The sequence below is a fragment of the Castor canadensis genome, chromosome 8, assembly GCF_047511655.1.
Source record: "Castor canadensis chromosome 8, mCasCan1.hap1v2, whole genome shotgun sequence".
Taxonomy (NCBI): Eukaryota; Metazoa; Chordata; class Mammalia; order Rodentia; family Castoridae; genus Castor; species Castor canadensis.
Genome location: NC_133393.1, coordinates 14,998,433 through 15,016,399, shown reverse-complemented (window position 1 = coordinate 15,016,399; position 17,967 = coordinate 14,998,433). Strand labels below are relative to the sequence as shown.

At 53.3% G+C, this 17,967-nt stretch overlaps 2 protein-coding genes across 3 annotated transcripts in view; both read right to left on the bottom strand.

The window, feature by feature from the left end:
* Tfeb (transcription factor EB) overlaps positions 1 to 4,557 on the bottom strand; it is a 48,783-nt gene extending 44,226 nt beyond the window's left edge. The window contains exon 1 of one of the 2 annotated variants that reach the window (XM_020157282.2): positions 4,319 to 4,557. The gene's annotated coding sequence lies outside the window, so the exon portion shown is untranslated. Of the gene's footprint in view, positions 1 to 1,654; positions 3,257 to 4,318 lie in introns of those variants that run through there. The other variant, XM_074082214.1, reaches the window with a different exon arrangement.
* A 1,602-nt stretch (positions 4,558 to 6,159) lies between these two features.
* Pgc (progastricsin) lies at positions 6,160 to 14,024 on the bottom strand. The gene is made up of 9 exons (XM_074081695.1): positions 13,921 to 14,024; positions 11,810 to 11,969; positions 11,319 to 11,436; positions 10,319 to 10,437; positions 9,667 to 9,866; positions 8,490 to 8,612; positions 7,823 to 7,970; positions 7,025 to 7,123; positions 6,160 to 6,399 (listed from the first exon to the last, which is right to left on the bottom strand). The coding sequence occupies exons 1-9, from the start codon at positions 13,974 to 13,976 to the stop codon at positions 6,250 to 6,252; spliced, it is 1,173 nt and encodes a 390-aa protein (XP_073937796.1). The 5' UTR covers positions 13,977 to 14,024; the 3' UTR covers positions 6,160 to 6,249.
* Between the last annotated feature and the right edge of the window lie 3,943 nt (positions 14,025 to 17,967).

Here is a 17,967-nt window from a genome sequence, read left to right as displayed (position 1 = left end):
AAGCCCAAGGGGCAGGGCTGCGAGAGACACTGCAGGCATTGCCAAGTCCCCTATGTTCTCTTATTAAATGAGGAGACCCTGCCAGGGGGAGGAGGCAACAACAGGGAGTGGTGGGGACTGTGGTCCCTGGGTCTGCAAAGCTCTGCAGAAGGTGTTCCATTTGAGTCAGACACACAGGGAGGCCTGTTCCAACCCACAGGTCTTTATTCCTCATTGGACCTCTGTACCTCTGTTTCCTCACTTGAAAATAAAAAATGAAATCAATATGTGAGTTGCAAGAGTTAATTATACATTATTCTAAGTGCTGTATGTGCACTGCACATCAAGGCACTTGACCCTGACTTAGGTAGGCACTACTATAATCTATACCTTGTTAAGTGTGGAAACTAAGGCACACTATAGCTAAGCAGCTCACCAGAGAGCCCACAGTGTCAACGTTGAACCTGATTAGGTTATACTTGGCCCAGTGCTAAGGTTATATCCCAAGAAACTGCCTGGCTGCCTCCCCAGGGCCAGCTGTTAACTAAAGCCCCAATCTGTGAACTCCGGCAGTCCATCCCACCCCCTTCTCTTTCTGAAGCCTGGTGCCCATCCTGATACCTTGGGCAGAGGTCTGTAGAAGGTTTGTACTGAAGAGGACCCCACAAATGATCTGGGTTCACAGACAGGGAAACTGAGGCCAAGTAAAGCAGGATCTGCTCCAGCCACACAGCTGGGGTCCCTAGGTTCCTAGTCCAGGGCTTTATGACTTCCACTGCTGTCCATTCTCACCCAACATAGCCTTTCTTCCACATCTGGTGAAGCAAGTGCCTACTGAAGGCGTCACTGTAGGTTAATGGCCTGAAGTCCATGGTACAAAGCCGGGTGCCCAGAAGGCAGTCCATAACAAATGCTCCCTTCTCTTCCTGGGTGCCATATCTCCTCCCCTGGCCAAGCAGGATGGACAGGGAAAAGAAGGGCCCCAACCCGCCACACCCCCACCTTTTATCCTTTTCTTTTGGCGGCACTGGGGTTTGAACTCAGGGCCTTGCACTTGCTAGGCAGGCACTCTACCGCTTGAGCCACTCCACCAGCCCTTTTTATGATGGGTTTTGTTTTGTTTTTTTGAGATAGGGTCTCAAGAACTATTTGCCCTGGGCTGGCTTGGAACTGCAATCCTCCTGATCTCTGCCTCCAGAGTAGCTAGGATTACAGGCGTGAGCCACTGACATCCGGCTACACCCCCCACCTTTTAAAAGAGAACTCCTGGGAAACCCTGAAGTGGTCTTTTTTTGAGATTGGACTTTGGAGTCAGTTGAACCTGGGTTTGAAACCCAAGTCCTGCCACTTCCAGGCTGTGTGATTTTTAGCAACTTGTTTAACTTCTCTGAATCAGTCTAATGAAAGTAATAATTCCTACCTCAATCTAAAGAGTTAACACACAGTAAGTGTTGGTAGCTATTGTTTCTGGCTACATTTTGTTAGACTATTGTTCTAGTACAGCACAGACATGAAAGGTCTATTAATATGATGTGTTGTTACACTCTTATAGACACACATCTACACAATTCACCTACCCAGAGCAACCTAGATACCTGTATCATAACCACACATACAAACTGGCAGCCATTACACAAACCACACACAGTCCAGAAGAGCAGCACCATGTACTCACCAAGCACCTGGCCCTGCTCTGCCCTTAAACCTCCTCACAGCCTTCAAAGTAACTGCATTTTTCTAGTCCCTCCTTTCACAGGGTGTGCACAGAGGCTCCCCGCAGCCTGGGCTGGGGACACTTCTGGCAGCTCTAGGAACCTGAGCTCCCTCCCTGCTTCCGATCAGAGGAGGCCAACCCAATTTCCACTGTCATCTCCAGGGCAGCCCCAAGCTGGGCCCCAAGTGCTGACTGTCCTCCATCCCCAGGACAAAGGCCCAACCTGGCTTTCATGCCAGCTGTGGTTGGTTGGTAGGCTGGGGAAACCCCTACCGCCTGCAGAAAGGGAGTCTACTTTGACGAGGAAGAGACAGAACCAGGGGGTGGCTAAGCCACTCCCTGTGGGGGCAGGTGCTAAGTAACTCTATAAACCCTGGCTAATGATGCAATTACAGCCATAAACACAACCCAGGAGGGATCAGGGCCACAAGCCAGACCCTAAAGGACAGTTAGGCTCACAGTGTGGGGACCCCTCCCACCTACTTCCCAGTGTCCTGGAAACAGGCTGAGAGGGGGCCTCACTGGCTGTGGGTGTGGGTGCTGGGCACCCCCACCAGTGCTTGAATGGGCTTGCCCTGGACCACCCCTGCCCACCAGCCCTCAGAAGTCCAGCTGCCTGTCTTTGGATTCAGTGCTCATCAGAGATGGCTCCTGCCCCATTCCCTGTACCCCTGCCACGAAACTTGAACCCTGAAGAGCCCTGATCCTCACTTGGTTCAGTACCACAGAGATGAGTTATGCTGTAACAGGCCTTGTAAACTGCAAGCAACATTGGCTCCCCTGCGGGAGCTGTTTGTCACCCCAAACAGCCCTGCCCTTCCTTATAACTGGTCCCCAGATTTCCCGTCCCAGCAGCCAGGAGGCAGCAGAAAGAAGGGAGCCAAGTGAGTTGCAATTTTCCCTGGGGCTAGGGAAACTGAGGCATGTTAAAAACACACCCTTAGACTACCAAGCAGGGCCCCCAAGGCTGCCGACCCTTTGGGTTCCACTGCCTCTCCTGGCGGCCAGTAACTATTGCTAGCTGACTCTCCCTAAAATGGGTGCTGCCTCAGGGCAGAGGCTAGGGCTGGCGCGCAGGCCGGCCACTGAACGCGTCCAGAAAGGGTCAGGCTTCTGAGCTCTGATTTGAGAGCATCTGCACCTGGCCGCCCTGGAGGAAACCGGCGCCCGGCCCCCACTTCACCCCAACTGGCGGAGAATGCCAGGTCTGAGCCAGCAGAATCTGGGCCGGCGCGGGTGCGGGAGCCTGAGGCCACGTCCCAAAGGCCTTGTTCTTTCCCCTTCCCTGCTAGTTCAAGCACCCCTCACTCGGGCGTGGGGGCGGAGCAGCCGGTAATTAACCAACACTTCCCCAGGGAGCGAGCACCGAGCCAAAGAACTGCGCTCAAGTTTAGTCCTGAAACTGTCTTCAGCATAACAGGCGAGAGGACAACGACTGGAGCTGACGGGGTTCGGGAAGGGCGCCGCGATCAGGGGCAGGCGAAGAGTAGAAGGCGGGGGCCGGGGCAGAGCAGGCTCTGGCGCAGACGAGCCCCGCCCGGGCGCCCTCCCTTCCTCCCAAGGCGCGGGGCTGGGGCGCGCCAGGCGGCTGCGGCGCGAACCTGCTCGCGCAGCCGGGAGCAGCTCGGGGGCAGCCGCGCGTGAAGCCAGAACTCGGCGCCCGGAGGGGGCCGAGGGGCGGGGACCCAGGTGGCATCTGCCCGCTCCTTTCGAGGAGGCGATCGCAGGAGCTGGGCCGAACAGCCGATCGGAGTAGCGGAAGGGGGGAGACGAGAGCGCGAACCCCTTACCACAGACTCGGGGGACCCAGGGGAAGGGGGCGTGTTTTCCGGAACTCGGGACCGAGACGGGTGTGAAGGGAGAACAGGGAGCTCTGAAGGAAGCAGAAAACGGGGCGTGCAGAGTGTGCCCTCTGGGGTTCCCGAGGGTCGTGGAATAGTGCGAGGGGAGAAAAAGACTGCCCAAGGACACCAAGGGTCCGGTGCAGGGGAGGCTTCTTCCAGGGACCAAGAGAGAGAAAAGGACAGGAAGGGAGGGAGAGATGGCACTTTCACCCGCCCCTTTGCAGCCCAGCCCCCAGGGCGGGGCGCCGCGCGGGCCCTCCCACTCCCCCGAGACCATCCAGGCTGGACCTGGCGGGGCAGAGTCGCCCCCGCACACCTCCCGGGCCTCCGACTCCCTCCCCCGCATCCTCCGCCCGCGCCGCGTCCGGTGGAGGGGGAGTGAGCTCCGGGCCCCTGCGTCCCTCAAACTTCTTGCAAGTTCACTCCCACGCCTCCCGCCCCTTCGACTCCCAGCTCCCCGGCCGGGAAGGCCCATGCCCGCCCGGCCCCTCCCGCCCGGTTACATAAGGTCGCCGAGAAGCCGCCCCCGGCCCGGGCCTGAAGGGAGGGGCGGGAGGGGCTCCTGGGTTCGGCAGGCAGTGCCGCTCCAGCCACGCGCCGGGCACCAGCGGCTGGACGGATTGCGGGCGGATGGCGACGCGGCGCACTCAGTCCCGCTCCCCTCTCCAGCCCGCACCCCCGCCCACCCACCTGTCTCCGAGACCCACGAGATGGGAGCTGGGGAATTTGGGGTGGGGGTACCGGGTCCTCCGCTTGCCCCTTGCCCCCTGGCCCCGCTCACCTCGCTCTGAAGGTCAATCTGTCCGCCGCCGGCGCCCTGCGGTTCCGGCAACTTGTCCCAAGTTCGGTGCCCGGTCGGCGAGCTGCGCCCGCTGCCCGCTCCCGGGCTCCTCGGGCTACGCGCCACCAGGGAGGCCCGCCCAGTCCGCCCTTCCCGCCGCTGTCCGCGCGGCCGTCGCTCCCTGCGTCCCGCCCGCGGCCGCCGCCTCCGCTGTCACCGAGCCCCGCGCCGGGCACCCGGGCTTCGGCTGTCACTCCGCACCCACTTCCCGCCGCGCCCGGCAGAGGGCAGCACCCACCCCGCGGTCCGCCCCGCCCCCACCCCGCCCCCGCCGGCCTATCGCGGAGCCCGCTGGGAAGCGTAGTCCTAGCTGCAGCCCCGCTAGGCACGCCGGGATTCGCAGTCCACTTCTGCTGGCAAAGGTCCACAGGAACTTGGAACTTTTGTTCCACTTCTACCCTTTTCCAAGTTTTCTTTCTCCTTTCAATTAATGATGTCCCGGAACACTATGCTACATCTTGTGGCCTGTCTGATCCTCAAGAAGGGGCCAATAGCAGGCTGTTTTTCTGGAAATCTAGGAAAGATGTAGGGTCAGAGATGATGTGCTGTTGCCATAGAAACCCCTCTATGGCAAATACTTTTATCCCCTCTGATTTGGAGTGGGGTGCAGGACCTGGCTCTTGCCCTTTTACTGCATCTGAGTGTAAAGAGGTAAGGCTGAGGTCAGCCTGGTGAAATATGAGCCTGTCTCCCCCACCTTATGGTTCTCCATTTACATCCCCTCCTCAGCTGGAGCTTGTGATAACACCCCCACCCATCCCCCACACACACACTATATTGCTGGTCAGTGTCACCTTCCTTTGTTGGAAGTTAAAAACCATCATTTTTTGCTTTTCTTCCTCCTCCTCCTCACCTTCCTTCCCTTGCTTCTCATCTTCCATTTCTTCCATCTCCTCCTCCTTTTCTCCTTCTCCTCCTCCTCACACCATGTTACCAGGTTTCTGTGGTTTTGCTGGGAAGCTCCTAAGGAGGAGAGGAATGAAGTCTAGAGGAACAGACCTCTTACTAAGCTGGTTAGAGCAAGTGGATTTATTTTTATGTAACTTAAATAGCTATTCCTCTTATCCATAGTTGAGGGTCAGCCCTCCTTCAAATATAAGTCCTGGGACATAGGAGTTTGGATAAAGATACAATCAGCCTAACTCAGCTTTGGCCTTCTGAAGCACTCCTGCACTCCTGGAAAGGAACCATGAGTGTTACAAGTGCATATAGGCATTTAGCACCCTTCAGAAAATTCTAGCCAAAATCAATTAACAGATGAGGAAACAGACACCTAGGTTTGGGATGTGCTTCAGCCACCACAGTCACACTGCTAGTGGACATGTGAAACCATCTTCCTGTTCAACACAGAAAGGTCCTCAGGTCAGTGGGGTAGTTCTGGGGCTGGGCAGGGGGAGTTAGTTTGTAAAGTGGGTTGGCAGAGTGTCTCTCTTTGTTAGAGTAGGACACATCACAAAGAAACATCTCCCAATGCCATTACCACAATCTTCCCTCTCTAGAGGGATAGACATCTAAGCTCTGATGAATACAGGGCCTAGCCCAAGCTTGGCCTCAGGCCTTATTTCTCTTAGAATCTCAGTGACCCACCAAGTCAGTGAGACCTGCCCTGACAGTCACCTTCCCCATTTCCTGAGACCAGGAATAACTTACAGGTCACAGTTGCCCCTCTGGTCCTCCTCCCTTTCCCTCCCTCCCTCACCCCCTGAAAAAAAAAAAACACAACAGTCTGGCTAAGATGGAGAGCTATTTATTATTAGAGAAATTTGGATCCAAAAAAGGAAGGCTGGATCCAGAGAAGAGGCACAGAGAGAACCCCTCACATGGTGAGGGGCTAAGGGGAAGAAGGGAGCCCAGGGATCCAGGCAGCAGCTCTAGACGGCGACGGCGAAGCCCACCCTGTTGTTGGCCATGTCAAAGACGGCATAGTAGGACCTGAGGAAGACATCTCCAAGGATCCAAGTGGGCTGATCATCTAAGCTGAGGTCAATGGACTCGATTCCCACCATGCAGTAGCCATCTTCCTGCTCAACACAGAAAGGTAGCACTCATTCTGTTGCTTATACGTGAGCTGGACGCTGCTCAGTCCTGAGCTCTGGGTCAGGGGCACAGATGTGTGAGTCAAGGACTGTGCTTAGAGCTTAGAGGCCAGCTGGTCCAGCAAGCAGAGGCCAGTGAGAGGGATTTCTCATATAAGTGAACTCAGGCTGCAGTGGCCCCCAGCAGAGTCAGCTCTCCTCATTGGAGGGCTTCTCTTCCCACAGACCCCCGCTCCTGCTCCTGATTTGTACCAGGTCAGTCTGGTTCAACTTAGATTCAAACCTTAGTTTCTTCCTTGATTAGCTGTGTAACCTTGGGTGGATTTCTCAACCTCTCTGAACCTCCAAGTTTTCATTTGTAAAACGGAAATGAATGCTGTGATAAAGCAGTGGGATGGCCCAGGCAAAGTGCTTTGCACAATGGTAGCCCACTTTCTGTCTCTACTAATATCTGGTAATGGGTAACACTCTTCTGAGTGAGTAAAATAAATCAGTTCTGACATTAGTTGGGGAATAGCACAGACAAGAAGGCTGAATATTTCTGGCTTTGCATCCCTTCCTCCCTCCCACCCCCATCCTGGTGGCTCCACCCATGGGGAGCAGGACTTACGTTAATGATGTAGGCGGAGGGCTCCAGAGGGAACACCACGTCATTGATGACGAAGCTCAGTGTGGGCAGGCTGTCAATGCTGTCACAGCTCACGAAATACTGCAGAGGGGAACAGGACCCAGGTTGCCTCATCTCCCACCTGAGACAACCCTCTAAGCCTGCCACCTCAGCATCCCAGGCCCCAGTCCAAGCCCCCAGCCTGGAGGGCACAGCTGCAGGAGAAACCTATGTACATGACACCAGCATTTCACATGTGGACCCATATAGATGGTTGGGATTTAGGGAGACCTGAGAATCTTCTCCACCCCAAAACTTTCCTCTTATCTCAATTTCCCCCCAGGAGCTTGGATCACTGCCTTTACTCTGCAAGAGTCCTTTTAAAATATACAGATCTGTTGAAAAAGTAGTTATCAGTCCCCCAAAATTAGCAGGAATGGGCTCAGGACAGAAGGGAGCAGGGGACCATGTCCCCATGTGGATTAAAGGATTGTCCCTTTGTCACTCACTTGCCTAGACCATGTTCCAGTTATTTTGCTCTAACCCTAAAGCCCAACAAGCATTCAATATATTTCCCTGAGCCATTGCACTCAGAAGAAATTCCTGCCTACTAGAACCTTTTGCATCCCCATCCTGCTCAGGGCCTCAGGCATCCCAAGTCCCTCTTCCACCAATGCCTTGGGCAGCTGGAAGCATGGTGACCAACAATTCAGCTATTCTTGAGTTCCCAGGAGAATCCATAGGTGCCTTTGGGCCAGCCTCCCTTGGGGCAGGGAGACTCTTTCAGCACACCACACATACCTCTCCATACAGGCTCTCCTGGGCTCCAATGGCCTCCATAAGAGTACTCAGATAGCCCTCGGGCACAGTGAGCAGAGAGGTTCCTGTGTCCACAATGGCTTGGCAGCCCTCAGAACACCAGCCGGAGGCCTGGCCACTAATGAGGAACCTGAATGGTGAGAAGATGGCAACCTCAGTCTCCACCAATTCCAGGCAACCAGGTGTGGTCTTCCCACCACTAAGGAACAATAGCCACAGCTCAGAGCTGTGTAACCTTGGGTGCTCAGTACAGTGAGTCCTTTGACTCAGACCATCTCAGATTCAAGCCAATGCCACCAAAGTGGTCATGAAATATATTTTTTTTAAAGTTTCAAGGAAGGTTCTAGAAGCATTGAAAGCCAGGACAACGGATTGGTTGTAAGGACTTGGAAACAGCCCAGTTTCTAATCCATGGGGCCCCTGGTGTTAGACTACAGGGGCTCTAATGTCTGGAATTCTAAGTCTTCCTCTTCACTATACTGCCCCTGGCCCATGCCCTCTCAGGCTGAGCTGGACTCTGATGTTCTTGTAGTGATCAGCTGGGGTGGGTCCTTTGTGCCCACCCGTGCCTCCAGGTATGTGAGACAGAGGCTGCCATGAAGCCCACTCCAAGGAGAGCCATAACCTCAGGGCCCCACCGCAAACTCACTCCTCGAGTCCAATCTGCCAGTAAAGCTCCTGGGTGACAGAGGTCCAGTAGATGTCCCCAGTGTACAGGTTCTCGTCCACACCCCCAAAGATAATTTCTCCCCCATCATCAGAGCTCTCTGTGCTGCAGGAGACAAAAGGAAGGGTAAGTCAGGGAGAAGCCACAGAAAAGGACATCTGCACTAAGCAGTCACCTTCAGAGGGAAACAGAGCTCCTTCCTGGCTTCAGACCAGGGTTCCCTGATGACAGGCTATGATCCCCTCAGAATGGGGTTACCTGAAGATAGGCCGTGTGCCCTTCAGACTGGGGCTCCCTGTCTGGGCCTCTCAGTGCCTCAGGCTCCCCAGTGATGCTGCCCACAGAGCCCTGCCTCCAGGAATGCTGCTAGTTTGTGGGCCCCCAACCCACCCCATACTCTACTCTCCTCTGCCTTTACTTCCTGCCACTAGTGGACTCTATCACCAGGAGTCCCAGCCAAGCCCAACTTGTTACTTTTCTGGGGGAATTGGAGAGAGGTAGGACTCTGATGGAGGGGAGGGAAAGACCTCCTACAGGTTACATGTAGAGGAAGTGTAAACAGAGGCAGAAAGGAAGTCAGCAACTTTTGGAGCAGAGTGACAGTGCTTAAGCTGCAGGAAGAAGACGTGAGCTGACTCTAGAAGGTGGGCAACTGAAGAGGAAGGAAGAAAGGCAAGGCCTATGGCTGGCTTCTGTTTGCTGGAAGGATTACAACTGTTGAGGAGTCAACTGTGAGCCTAGACCAGAAGACTCCAGGACCGGCTGGAACAATAGATCAAAGGAGATGAAGCAGTAGATTATAATACAAAAGAGGTACACAGTAGAAAACGTTGGTCAGAGCTGTGAGCTCACTGGGACCTGACAAAGGAGGCCACCCCAAGATGCTCTGAGAATCAGGCAGCAACATTCAAGTTTAGCTGGAAGTGGAGAGTCTCTGTCCTGGCCAAGGAATGCAAAAAAAAAAAAAAAAAAAGTGGACTGGGGTAGCTAGAGAAGAGGGTGGGGGAAGGAGTTATAAGTCCAAGAGAGAAGGTGTGCCTGGAGTTACACCCTCCTGTGCCTGTGCCTCCAACCCCCAAAGCATTCTAGGCTCAGTTTCCAGGACAGCACTGGGCCTGAGCTGGAAGCTGGGAACCCTTGGACCAAGGTAAACGCTCACCTGCCCAGGTAGACACTGAAGAGGTCGTTGGAAAGAGCACCCTCGTTCAGCATGCCCTGCAAGGCGGTGGTGGCGTCCCCAGCAGACAGGCCAGGATAGGCCAGTCCCATGATGCCATCAAACTCTGCATAGTAGAAAGTGGAACCTGGCTCTGTCTCACTCAGGCCGAACTCCTGGTTGGGGACCTGGATGCTCTGGACCTGGAGGGGAGGCACAGTGGAGGAGAGGTGATAAGTCTGACTGCACCCACCTCCCCCATTCCCTCCCCCAAGAGACCCCCTCTAGGCTCCATTCTTCAATTTTCCTCACCTTGACTCCTCCCCTTTTTGACAGGTCTTATAAGGCCACCTTCTCTTCCAAGTAGCCTTCCCTGACTACAGCAGCACTCCACCCCTTGGCCCTGACTCCCTCTTCTCTGAATTCCCCAGGCTCTAAGCTCCTGAAGGAAAAGGACCATGTTCAACTGGCTCATCATGGTGTCCCCAGGGCCCAGCACAGGATAGTCCCTAGAATCAGAGTCATGAATGGACAAGGCCCTGTTGTGCTGAATTCCTTTCCTGCAGAGCCCAGACTTTCTGCTGTGTTTCAGGGAGTCCATCTAAGTCCCCCATCCAGCTCACATCCCTCATTCTGGGGAGGGAACTGCACTTACGGTCAGAGTGTCGTAGCCAAAGAAGCCGGTGAGGCTACCGGTGCCATACTGCAGGGAGAAGGTCTTCCCTTCAGTGTAGTAGGTGGAGGACTTGCTGGGATTGAAGCGGGTATGTGTGGCTGCAGGGGGAGGCAGGATATGGAGGTCAGGCTGGTAAGCAGAGGGCTGCCCAGCTCTCAGGGGCTCTCTGGGACTTCCCACCTCAGCTTCTCCCTCACACTGTGCTCACAGCCTGCGGCTTCAGCAACTCCCACTAGGGACCCCAAAGCTCCCAGCCCTGGAACGTTGGCCCCAAAGCTCCCTCTGACTTACAGATGACTGGGCTGCCCCAGGACTATGACCTTCCTGTAGCGTGGGTGACCTAGACACCCCATCAGTCCTGGACTCCAGTGGAGCCCTGGCACAGAGACTGCCGAACTCAGTCAATGAAGGAGTGATGAGTGCCCAAGTGTCCCTCATCCCCACTTCCACCCCACCAAGAAGCTGGTCATACCAGGATCCTGAGATAGCTTAGGGTGAGGCCAAGGAGGGACACTTTGGACCAGAGATGTCAGGCCCCAAACCAAGGCTTTGACAGGGACCAGAGCAATCTTAAGAAAGTGAACTGTCTGTCAAAACCTTGTGGGACAGGGACCACATCAGTACTGCTCTGTCCTATCCCCTGGAGACACTCAGTGAGAACTTAGCAAGTAGAGTGGGGTGGAATAGAACATTGTAGAGTTGTGTGGGACAGAGTGGAATGGAAATATTCACAAGGAAAGAATGGCATTGCCCAGAGAGATCAGAATGGGGTAGAGTGGAATAAAACGGGGTGGGGTAAGGTGGGCTACAACTGGTCACCCAGCTCTGATCTGGGCCAGCCTCTTCCCTCTGGTGTGGGGACAATGTGTGACCACACAGGTCCCTAGAACTCTCTAGGAATAAGCTATTGCCAGCATCCCCAGGGGGTTCCAGTGCCCTGCTGTGCCTACTGCACGTCCCTGCCCAGCCCAGCACTCACTGCAGGCCAGGCTCTTGCAGTAGGTGGAGGCCACCCACAGGTTGGAGGATCCAGTGTCAAAAAGGACCAGGAAGTCCTGGGGTGGAGTTCCGATGCTGATTTCACCAAAGTAAGAAGCCTAGGGGGCCGGGGAAGACAGGCAGGCTGTTAGCTCCCAAGAGAGCCAGGAACCCACAGGCAGAGAAGAGAAGGGAGCAGCCCTGCCCTCCAACCTGCACCACAAACAGGAGCCCAAGCCTCCCATCCACACCTGCCCTGAACCCACAGCCCCTTGGTTTGGGCCTGCCCAGGACAGCCACAAAGCTCTCGGTGGGCTCAGCTGCTTCTAGACCAGCAAGGGCCCCTCCCCACGCTTAGTCCAAGCTGTTGCCACAGGCAGGGAGGCTCTGATCGCGGGACTGGGCCAAAGGAGTCAACCTCAGAGGAGGAAACCAGGGAGCTCTGAGCTTTGGCAGCAGGGACAGGGACATGTCGGGAGGGTCAGGACTCACATCCATATAACCCATTGGCTCGTAGAGCACACTGAAGTCACCGAAGTTGTTGGCGCGGTACTTCCGAGCAGGGTCATACTTGTGGGTCTTCAGGAACTCTTCCAGCAAACCCTTTTCCTTCAGGGTCTGACGGATAGACTTGGCTTTCTTCAGGGGGATTCTACAGAAGGCTGTGCATCAGGGCTGGGCCCTCCCTCCTTCCCCTTGCTCTTCCCCATCTTCTAGTCTCTTTCTCCTTTCTTCTCTCTCTCTCTCTTTCCCACTCTGTCTCCCACATGCCTATTGTTTGTGTCTCTCTTTCTCTGTCTCAGTCTTTTTCTCCCTGTGCCTCTCTTTCTTCCCCCTTCCTCTCATTCTCAAAACTCTTCTCAGTGCTTATTCCAAGATTCAAAAAACTACAGTCTTCTCCTATGCCTTCTCTCACCCTATCTTGAGGTCCTCCTACTGCTCTGGCCTTCCATTTTAAAATATCACAGAAATTCCTTCTCAGAATGGGGAGAGGTCTTTGGGCACCACTTTTTTTCAGGATGGGTGCATTTTTAGAGAAAGCAAAGTTCACCCCAAAGAGAGTCCCTATGGTGGCCCTTTGGCACTGGCCAATGTGACAGAGCATGGAATAAAGAGAACAGTAGCAGTTCTGCCCCTATTGCTGTGTGGCCTGGAGGCCAATGCTGTTCTTCTTGGGACACCAAGTCCACAGGGAAGGCAGCCAGGGAGCTCTGGAGTTGAAACTTATGAATCATGGTTTCTGCCCATGTCACCATGGGCGTAGTCACCCCTTGGTTATCTTCTTCCCAGACCTGCTGCCTGCCATTGCCCAGAAGTCTCTATGTGTCCCCCTGGGCCTTGTTCCCAGATCCAGAATTCCTGCTGCCTTCACTTCTTTCCCCACCTTAATCCCCATTCCCTTATGACTCTGCAGTCTCCAGAAATTCTGCTAAGACTTCCATATGAGCTGTAAAGACTGATAGTTGCTTCATGCCAACTACCTCTTCCACATTTGAGGGCCAACTGCTGGTGGCTCACGCCTATAATCCTAGCTTCTCGGTAGGCAGAGATCAGGAGGCTCACAGTCCAAGGCCAGACCAGGCAAAAATCAAAGCCCTCTCTCAAAAATACCCAACACACACACACACACACACACACACACACACACAGGGACTGGTGGAGTGACTCAAGTGGTAGAAAGCCTATCTAGCAAATGTGAGGCCCTGAATTCAAACCCTAGTACCATCAAAAAAAAAAAAAAAAGTTTCTAAGAGTAGCCAGCTCTTCACCTAAGACATTTCCAGGACCACCCATGGGTACCAAAATCCGTGATGCTCAATTTCCCAGCTAGGCATAGGTGTTACATGTAACACACATATTCTCCCATACACTTCATCTTGAGATTACTTGTGACACCTAAAAACAATCCCAGTGCTTTGTAAATAATTGTTCTACAGTATTGTTGAGGGAATAATGACAAGAATAAAGGCTGTACACACACAACATTTTCCTGAATGCTTCCAGTCCATGGTTGATTGAATGAGTGCACACAGTACAGCAAGCATGACAGGCTGACTGTACTCTACAGGTATAATGGCAAGGCAGTGTGGCAGATTGGGTCCCTCCTGAAGTCCCAGGAGCCTTGTCCTGGTGCTTCTATGACTTTTCTCCTGATACCTCAAAGTAGGGAGATTTACATTTACTGCTGCTTCTGCTTATGTGATTTAGGCATCTGTCCATAAATTTGGAATCTTTCGGAAAGTTTTGGGAGAATATCTTATTCCTTATCCAGACAGGATTGTTCCTTTCTGTGGGAAGAAGCCATAGCTGCCATTCAAGGGCTACTTGGGCAGTAGCTGTCCCTACTCTCTCTATCTCAGGTCCATATTTTTCTGACAAGGGGAAGGGACTATGCCTTTCCCTTTGACTGGAAGTGACCAGAAGGCAAGTCTATGTCTCTCCCTGCCTGAGTCCTGCACAACACAGAAAAGACAGCCTTCCCTTCCTTTAACAGAAATTCTAGCATAAAGCCCGGGTGGCTGCTGGCCCAGCTGCCTCTTCCTTGCAGAGCTCCAGGCTTTCCCCTAAGGCCTCCTGCACCACTAGCCAGGCCCCTAGCTCACCTGAGCGCTGCCTCCAAGAGCGGGAGGCAGAGCAAGACCACCACCATCCACTTCATGTTGCTGCACTTCCCAGCTGCTCTCACAGGAAAAGCCTCTGAGTTCCGCTGGTGCAGTGGAGTGAAGACCTAAGCCCTCCTTGTCCCTTTATAGTCCCAGGATCTAGCCCAGCCCCTGCCTCCCTGCCCTGGGTAAGCATGACCCCAAGCCAGGGTGTCCCTTGGGTGCCATGTATCAATTGTTTCTGCATGTTTTTCCCTCTGGAGCGTGGCCACGACAGACTTTTCATCTTATTGACTTTTTAATTTGAGCAGCAGAGGCCAGGAGGTACCAGCGATAAGAGAGAACAAAGTTGTTGTAAGATGGAGTGGCAAAGATTACCTCTCGTCCAGGAATCAGAGGCATGATGTGGGTATTTTGGGGTGAAAGCCAGAAAAAGGTACAGCAAAGGAATCTGTAGGCAGGATTCCTCAACTTTGGTGTTAATGACCTTTGGGGACAAGTATTTAGTTGTCATGGGCACCGTTCTTAGCAGCATCCATGACCTCTACCCACCAGATGTCAAGAGCAGCCCTCCGTTGTGACAACCAAAAATGTCTTTAGGCATTGGGTATTTCCCCAAGGAGGAACAAAATCTTTGAGAACTAATGGTCTACAGGTGATGCACTTGGAGGTCCGACTCAAGTCCAGGTGCTCAGCATCCCTGAGCCCTTGGGAGGCGGAGTCTGAGTGTCTGGGGATCTAGGGCCAATAACTAGCAGGGTCGTTATGAAGATGGTGGTGGGCACTGATGGTGGTAACAATGGCGGTGTGGGCAGTGCTGACGCTAGGGTGGGGCTGGAATGCCAGTGGCCGAAGTCAGAGCTAACTGGGGTGACTTCCAAAGCTTTCACAAAGTGAAAAAATGGGACATTTGGAGAAAACCTGGTCCTAATTCAGGGCATGGCCAGGATGCACACAGCAAGCCACAGCAGCTCTGGCTGTGCCTCTCACCTGAGCCAGAACAGAGGTCTGGAGCAGGGCATGAAAAGAGGGACCACACCTGTCCCTTGCTGCCCTTCTTCATTCTCTCTCTTTTATACCACATTGTAACTCTACCTCTGAATTTGGTTCTAAATTGTGTCTGCTCTCTCATGATCCTCTTCCAAGCCCTTGTCTACCCTTTTCCTGGCCTCAAGTCTGACTTATCCTATTCCTCTATCCCTCACCTGCACCCTCTCCCCTCCCCCATCTCCCTTATCCCTTCCACCCCCCACTCACCTCCCAGTTACAAACTTCCCATGGCCTCAAGTGACCTGGAACTGGGCCACCGATCTGACCCAAGGAAACCCTGTTTGGTGGTGAGTGGAAAAAGCTCCCTGCCAGTACCCCGCACTCAGGGCTCCAAACAGATTTATCAAACCCTTGGGCCACAGGCAGGAGGCCAGGACCAGACCTGCCAACCACTGATATCATCTGGCCAGGGGGTGATTTTCCACTCAGGCCACCGCTGCCCACTGTCCAGCCAGGGTTTGGAGCCTCCCCAAGCCCTGGGATGAGGGAGGGAAGGAAGGGACCAGTCTGCTTAGGCCTGGACAGACAGGAAGGTTTCCCTGCCTGATTGTGTCTTAAGGTCAACTCAACTCCCTGCACAGTCCCCAGAGACACTGGTGAGGTAGGGAGTTGGGGAGCCCCAGATTCAGAAGATCAGGAAACAAAAAAAGCTATGAAATCTTTGGACTCTTGCCAAATTCATGGAACACCCTAAGTCTTGTGAGGCCCACTGGACTCCCCAGCAGGGGCCTCTGGAGACCTTTCCTCATCTGGTGGGATCCCAGGAGTCTGACAGCTGTCAGACTCACCATGTCCCAGTGACATCCCACCCCTCTGAGCATCCCTGCCCTACTGCAGCAGGCCAGGGCATCCTTGCTCAGCTGCCAGGCCCTGGGAGTCTGCAGCCCTTGCCTGCCCAACCTGACCTTCTGACAGCTTGGCCAGGCTCCTCCAGGTCCCCAGGGATCCCGAGTCCTCTCTTGCTTCTGGCTGGTCTCATCCTCATCCACCCCCATGTCTAGAAAGTCCTCTTTTCTACGTCAGGGATCTGCAGAAGTCATCCAAGGCCACCACCTACTGAGTACAGGAGTTCCTAGAAGCGTGTCCTACTGGCTCCCACCAAGTTCATCTTCTGCTCCTAAACCAGCTGGTGCTGCTGTATTGTGCTGGGTCTCACACTGGCTGTGATGGGTCCCCAGTTGTTTTCTGGAAGTGCATTTCTTCCTCTCCATAGACTAGAAACTCCCAGAGGGCACATACTAAGGCTGCCATCAGTGCCTGGCCCAGAACGCTGGAAATTGAGAATAGTCAATGGAGCCCACAAGATTATTCTCAACGGGGCTTAGTTATGTCTCCCACACCCCAATATCCCAGTACTCAGATTTCCACTCCAAAGGAGACTCCTGGGAGACCACCAGGAGGAGAGCTCAGACCTCCTGTTGTCTCTCAGGAAAGAGGTATTTTCTCTTCACTCTCTAATCCCACCTCCTCTTACATCGCCTGACTCAAAACATTGCTTGCTGTCGGGGCATGGTGGCTCACCCAGCTGCTCGGGAGGAAGAGAGAAACATCTTTTGTTCAAGGCCAGTCTTGGCAAAATGTTAGCAAGGTCCCCATTTCAATCCATAGCCTGGTGCAGTAGCGCACGGCTGTCATCCCAGCTACATGCAAATAGAAGGCTCAGAATAGCCTGGGCAGAAAACATGAGACTCTACCTGAAAAATACCTAAAGCAAAAAGGGCTGGGGGTACGTTCAAGTAGAGCATGTGAGGACCTGAGTTCAAACCCCAGTATCCCCCTACCAAAAAAATCCAAGTCTGTCACTGGGGTGTTCAGGAAACTCTCCGTCTAGTCCTGGTCTATATCACTAAGCTCACCTTCTGCTACCTCATAGTTGCTAAGCCACGCATGCTCCTTGCTTCCTCCGAGGAGGTCCACTGTTTTCCCTCCTCCATGCCTTTGTCCACCCAAGAGAGCCTTTCCAGTAAAAGGCTACAGCGTCTTCCCCTCAGTGCCCACCTACTCTAAAACCAACCTCTTACGGAGCACCGTGATTTTGTCCCCCTTATGGCATTTACTGCATATTCTGGTGACTCGCCCCAAATCCTACTGTTTGTAACTCAATGAAGAGGTCTCTTCCTGCACATGGCTCCTTAAGGTCTCCAGAGTCACACTGGGAACTGGCAGTGTCTCTAGAAGAGTGACAGCTACATAGCAAGCACACTGTAGCTTCTCAGTGACGTAGACATCACTAATCAGTCGTGTTACTCTTCACACGGTGCACGCATAGAATCTTCCTAGACAGTGTTCCTGCAGCCTTTCTCGATGTATCATGAAATGACAATCCCCAGTTTTTGGTTTTTTTGGTGGTACTGGGATTTGAATTCACGGCTCGATGCTTGCTAGTCATGCACTCTACCACTTGGACCACTCTGCCAGCCTTGCAAACTTGGCTTCGAACTGCAAATGTCCTGATTTCTGCCTCCTGAGTAGCTAGGACTACAAGCGTGAGCCACTGACGTCTGGCCACAAATCTTTTAATCAAGGGTATTTTAAAAAATTCTGGATACTAAATTTCATTTAAAATTTAATATCACTTTTTATAACAATCAAGATGGGGTATATTGCCCAGTGGTAGAGTGTTTGCTTAACATGTGTGAGACTCTGGGTTCGATCCCCAGCACTGTGAAAAATAAATAAAAAGTTTTAAAAAGAACTTGAAGCTACAACTGTTTACACTTTCTAAATTATCTTCTAGCCCTTATTGCACACACTTAGATTTTAAACATAACTGTAATCGGTGTGTAAATGCAACTTCTGTTCTTCCCTTATCACATAGGGTATAACACAAACACATTTCCATGCATTAAGATAGGCCACCTGCTTATCACTTGCTTATGTGGTGCTCTCTGATCTCAGTAGCTAGAATTACCTGGCCCTATTTGTCTGGGTTCTTTCCAGTTTCCCACTGCTATCCATAGCACTCAGCCTCACTAACTAAATCTCATCCCAGGGGGC

Coding starts and splice junctions, on each gene's coding strand:
- Pgc (XM_074081695.1), bottom strand. CDS start 13,976: ATGAAGTGGATGGTGGTGGTCTTGCTCTGCCTCCCGCTCTTGGAGGCA. Junction 10,438..11,318: donor CTGCAAGAGCCTGGCCTGCA/GTGAGTGCTGGG, acceptor CTCCCCCTGCAG/CCACACATACCCGCTTCAAT. Junction 9,867..10,318: donor TTGGCTACGACACTCTGACC/GTAAGTGCAGTT, acceptor CCTCCCCTCCAG/GTCCAGAGCATCCAGGTCCC.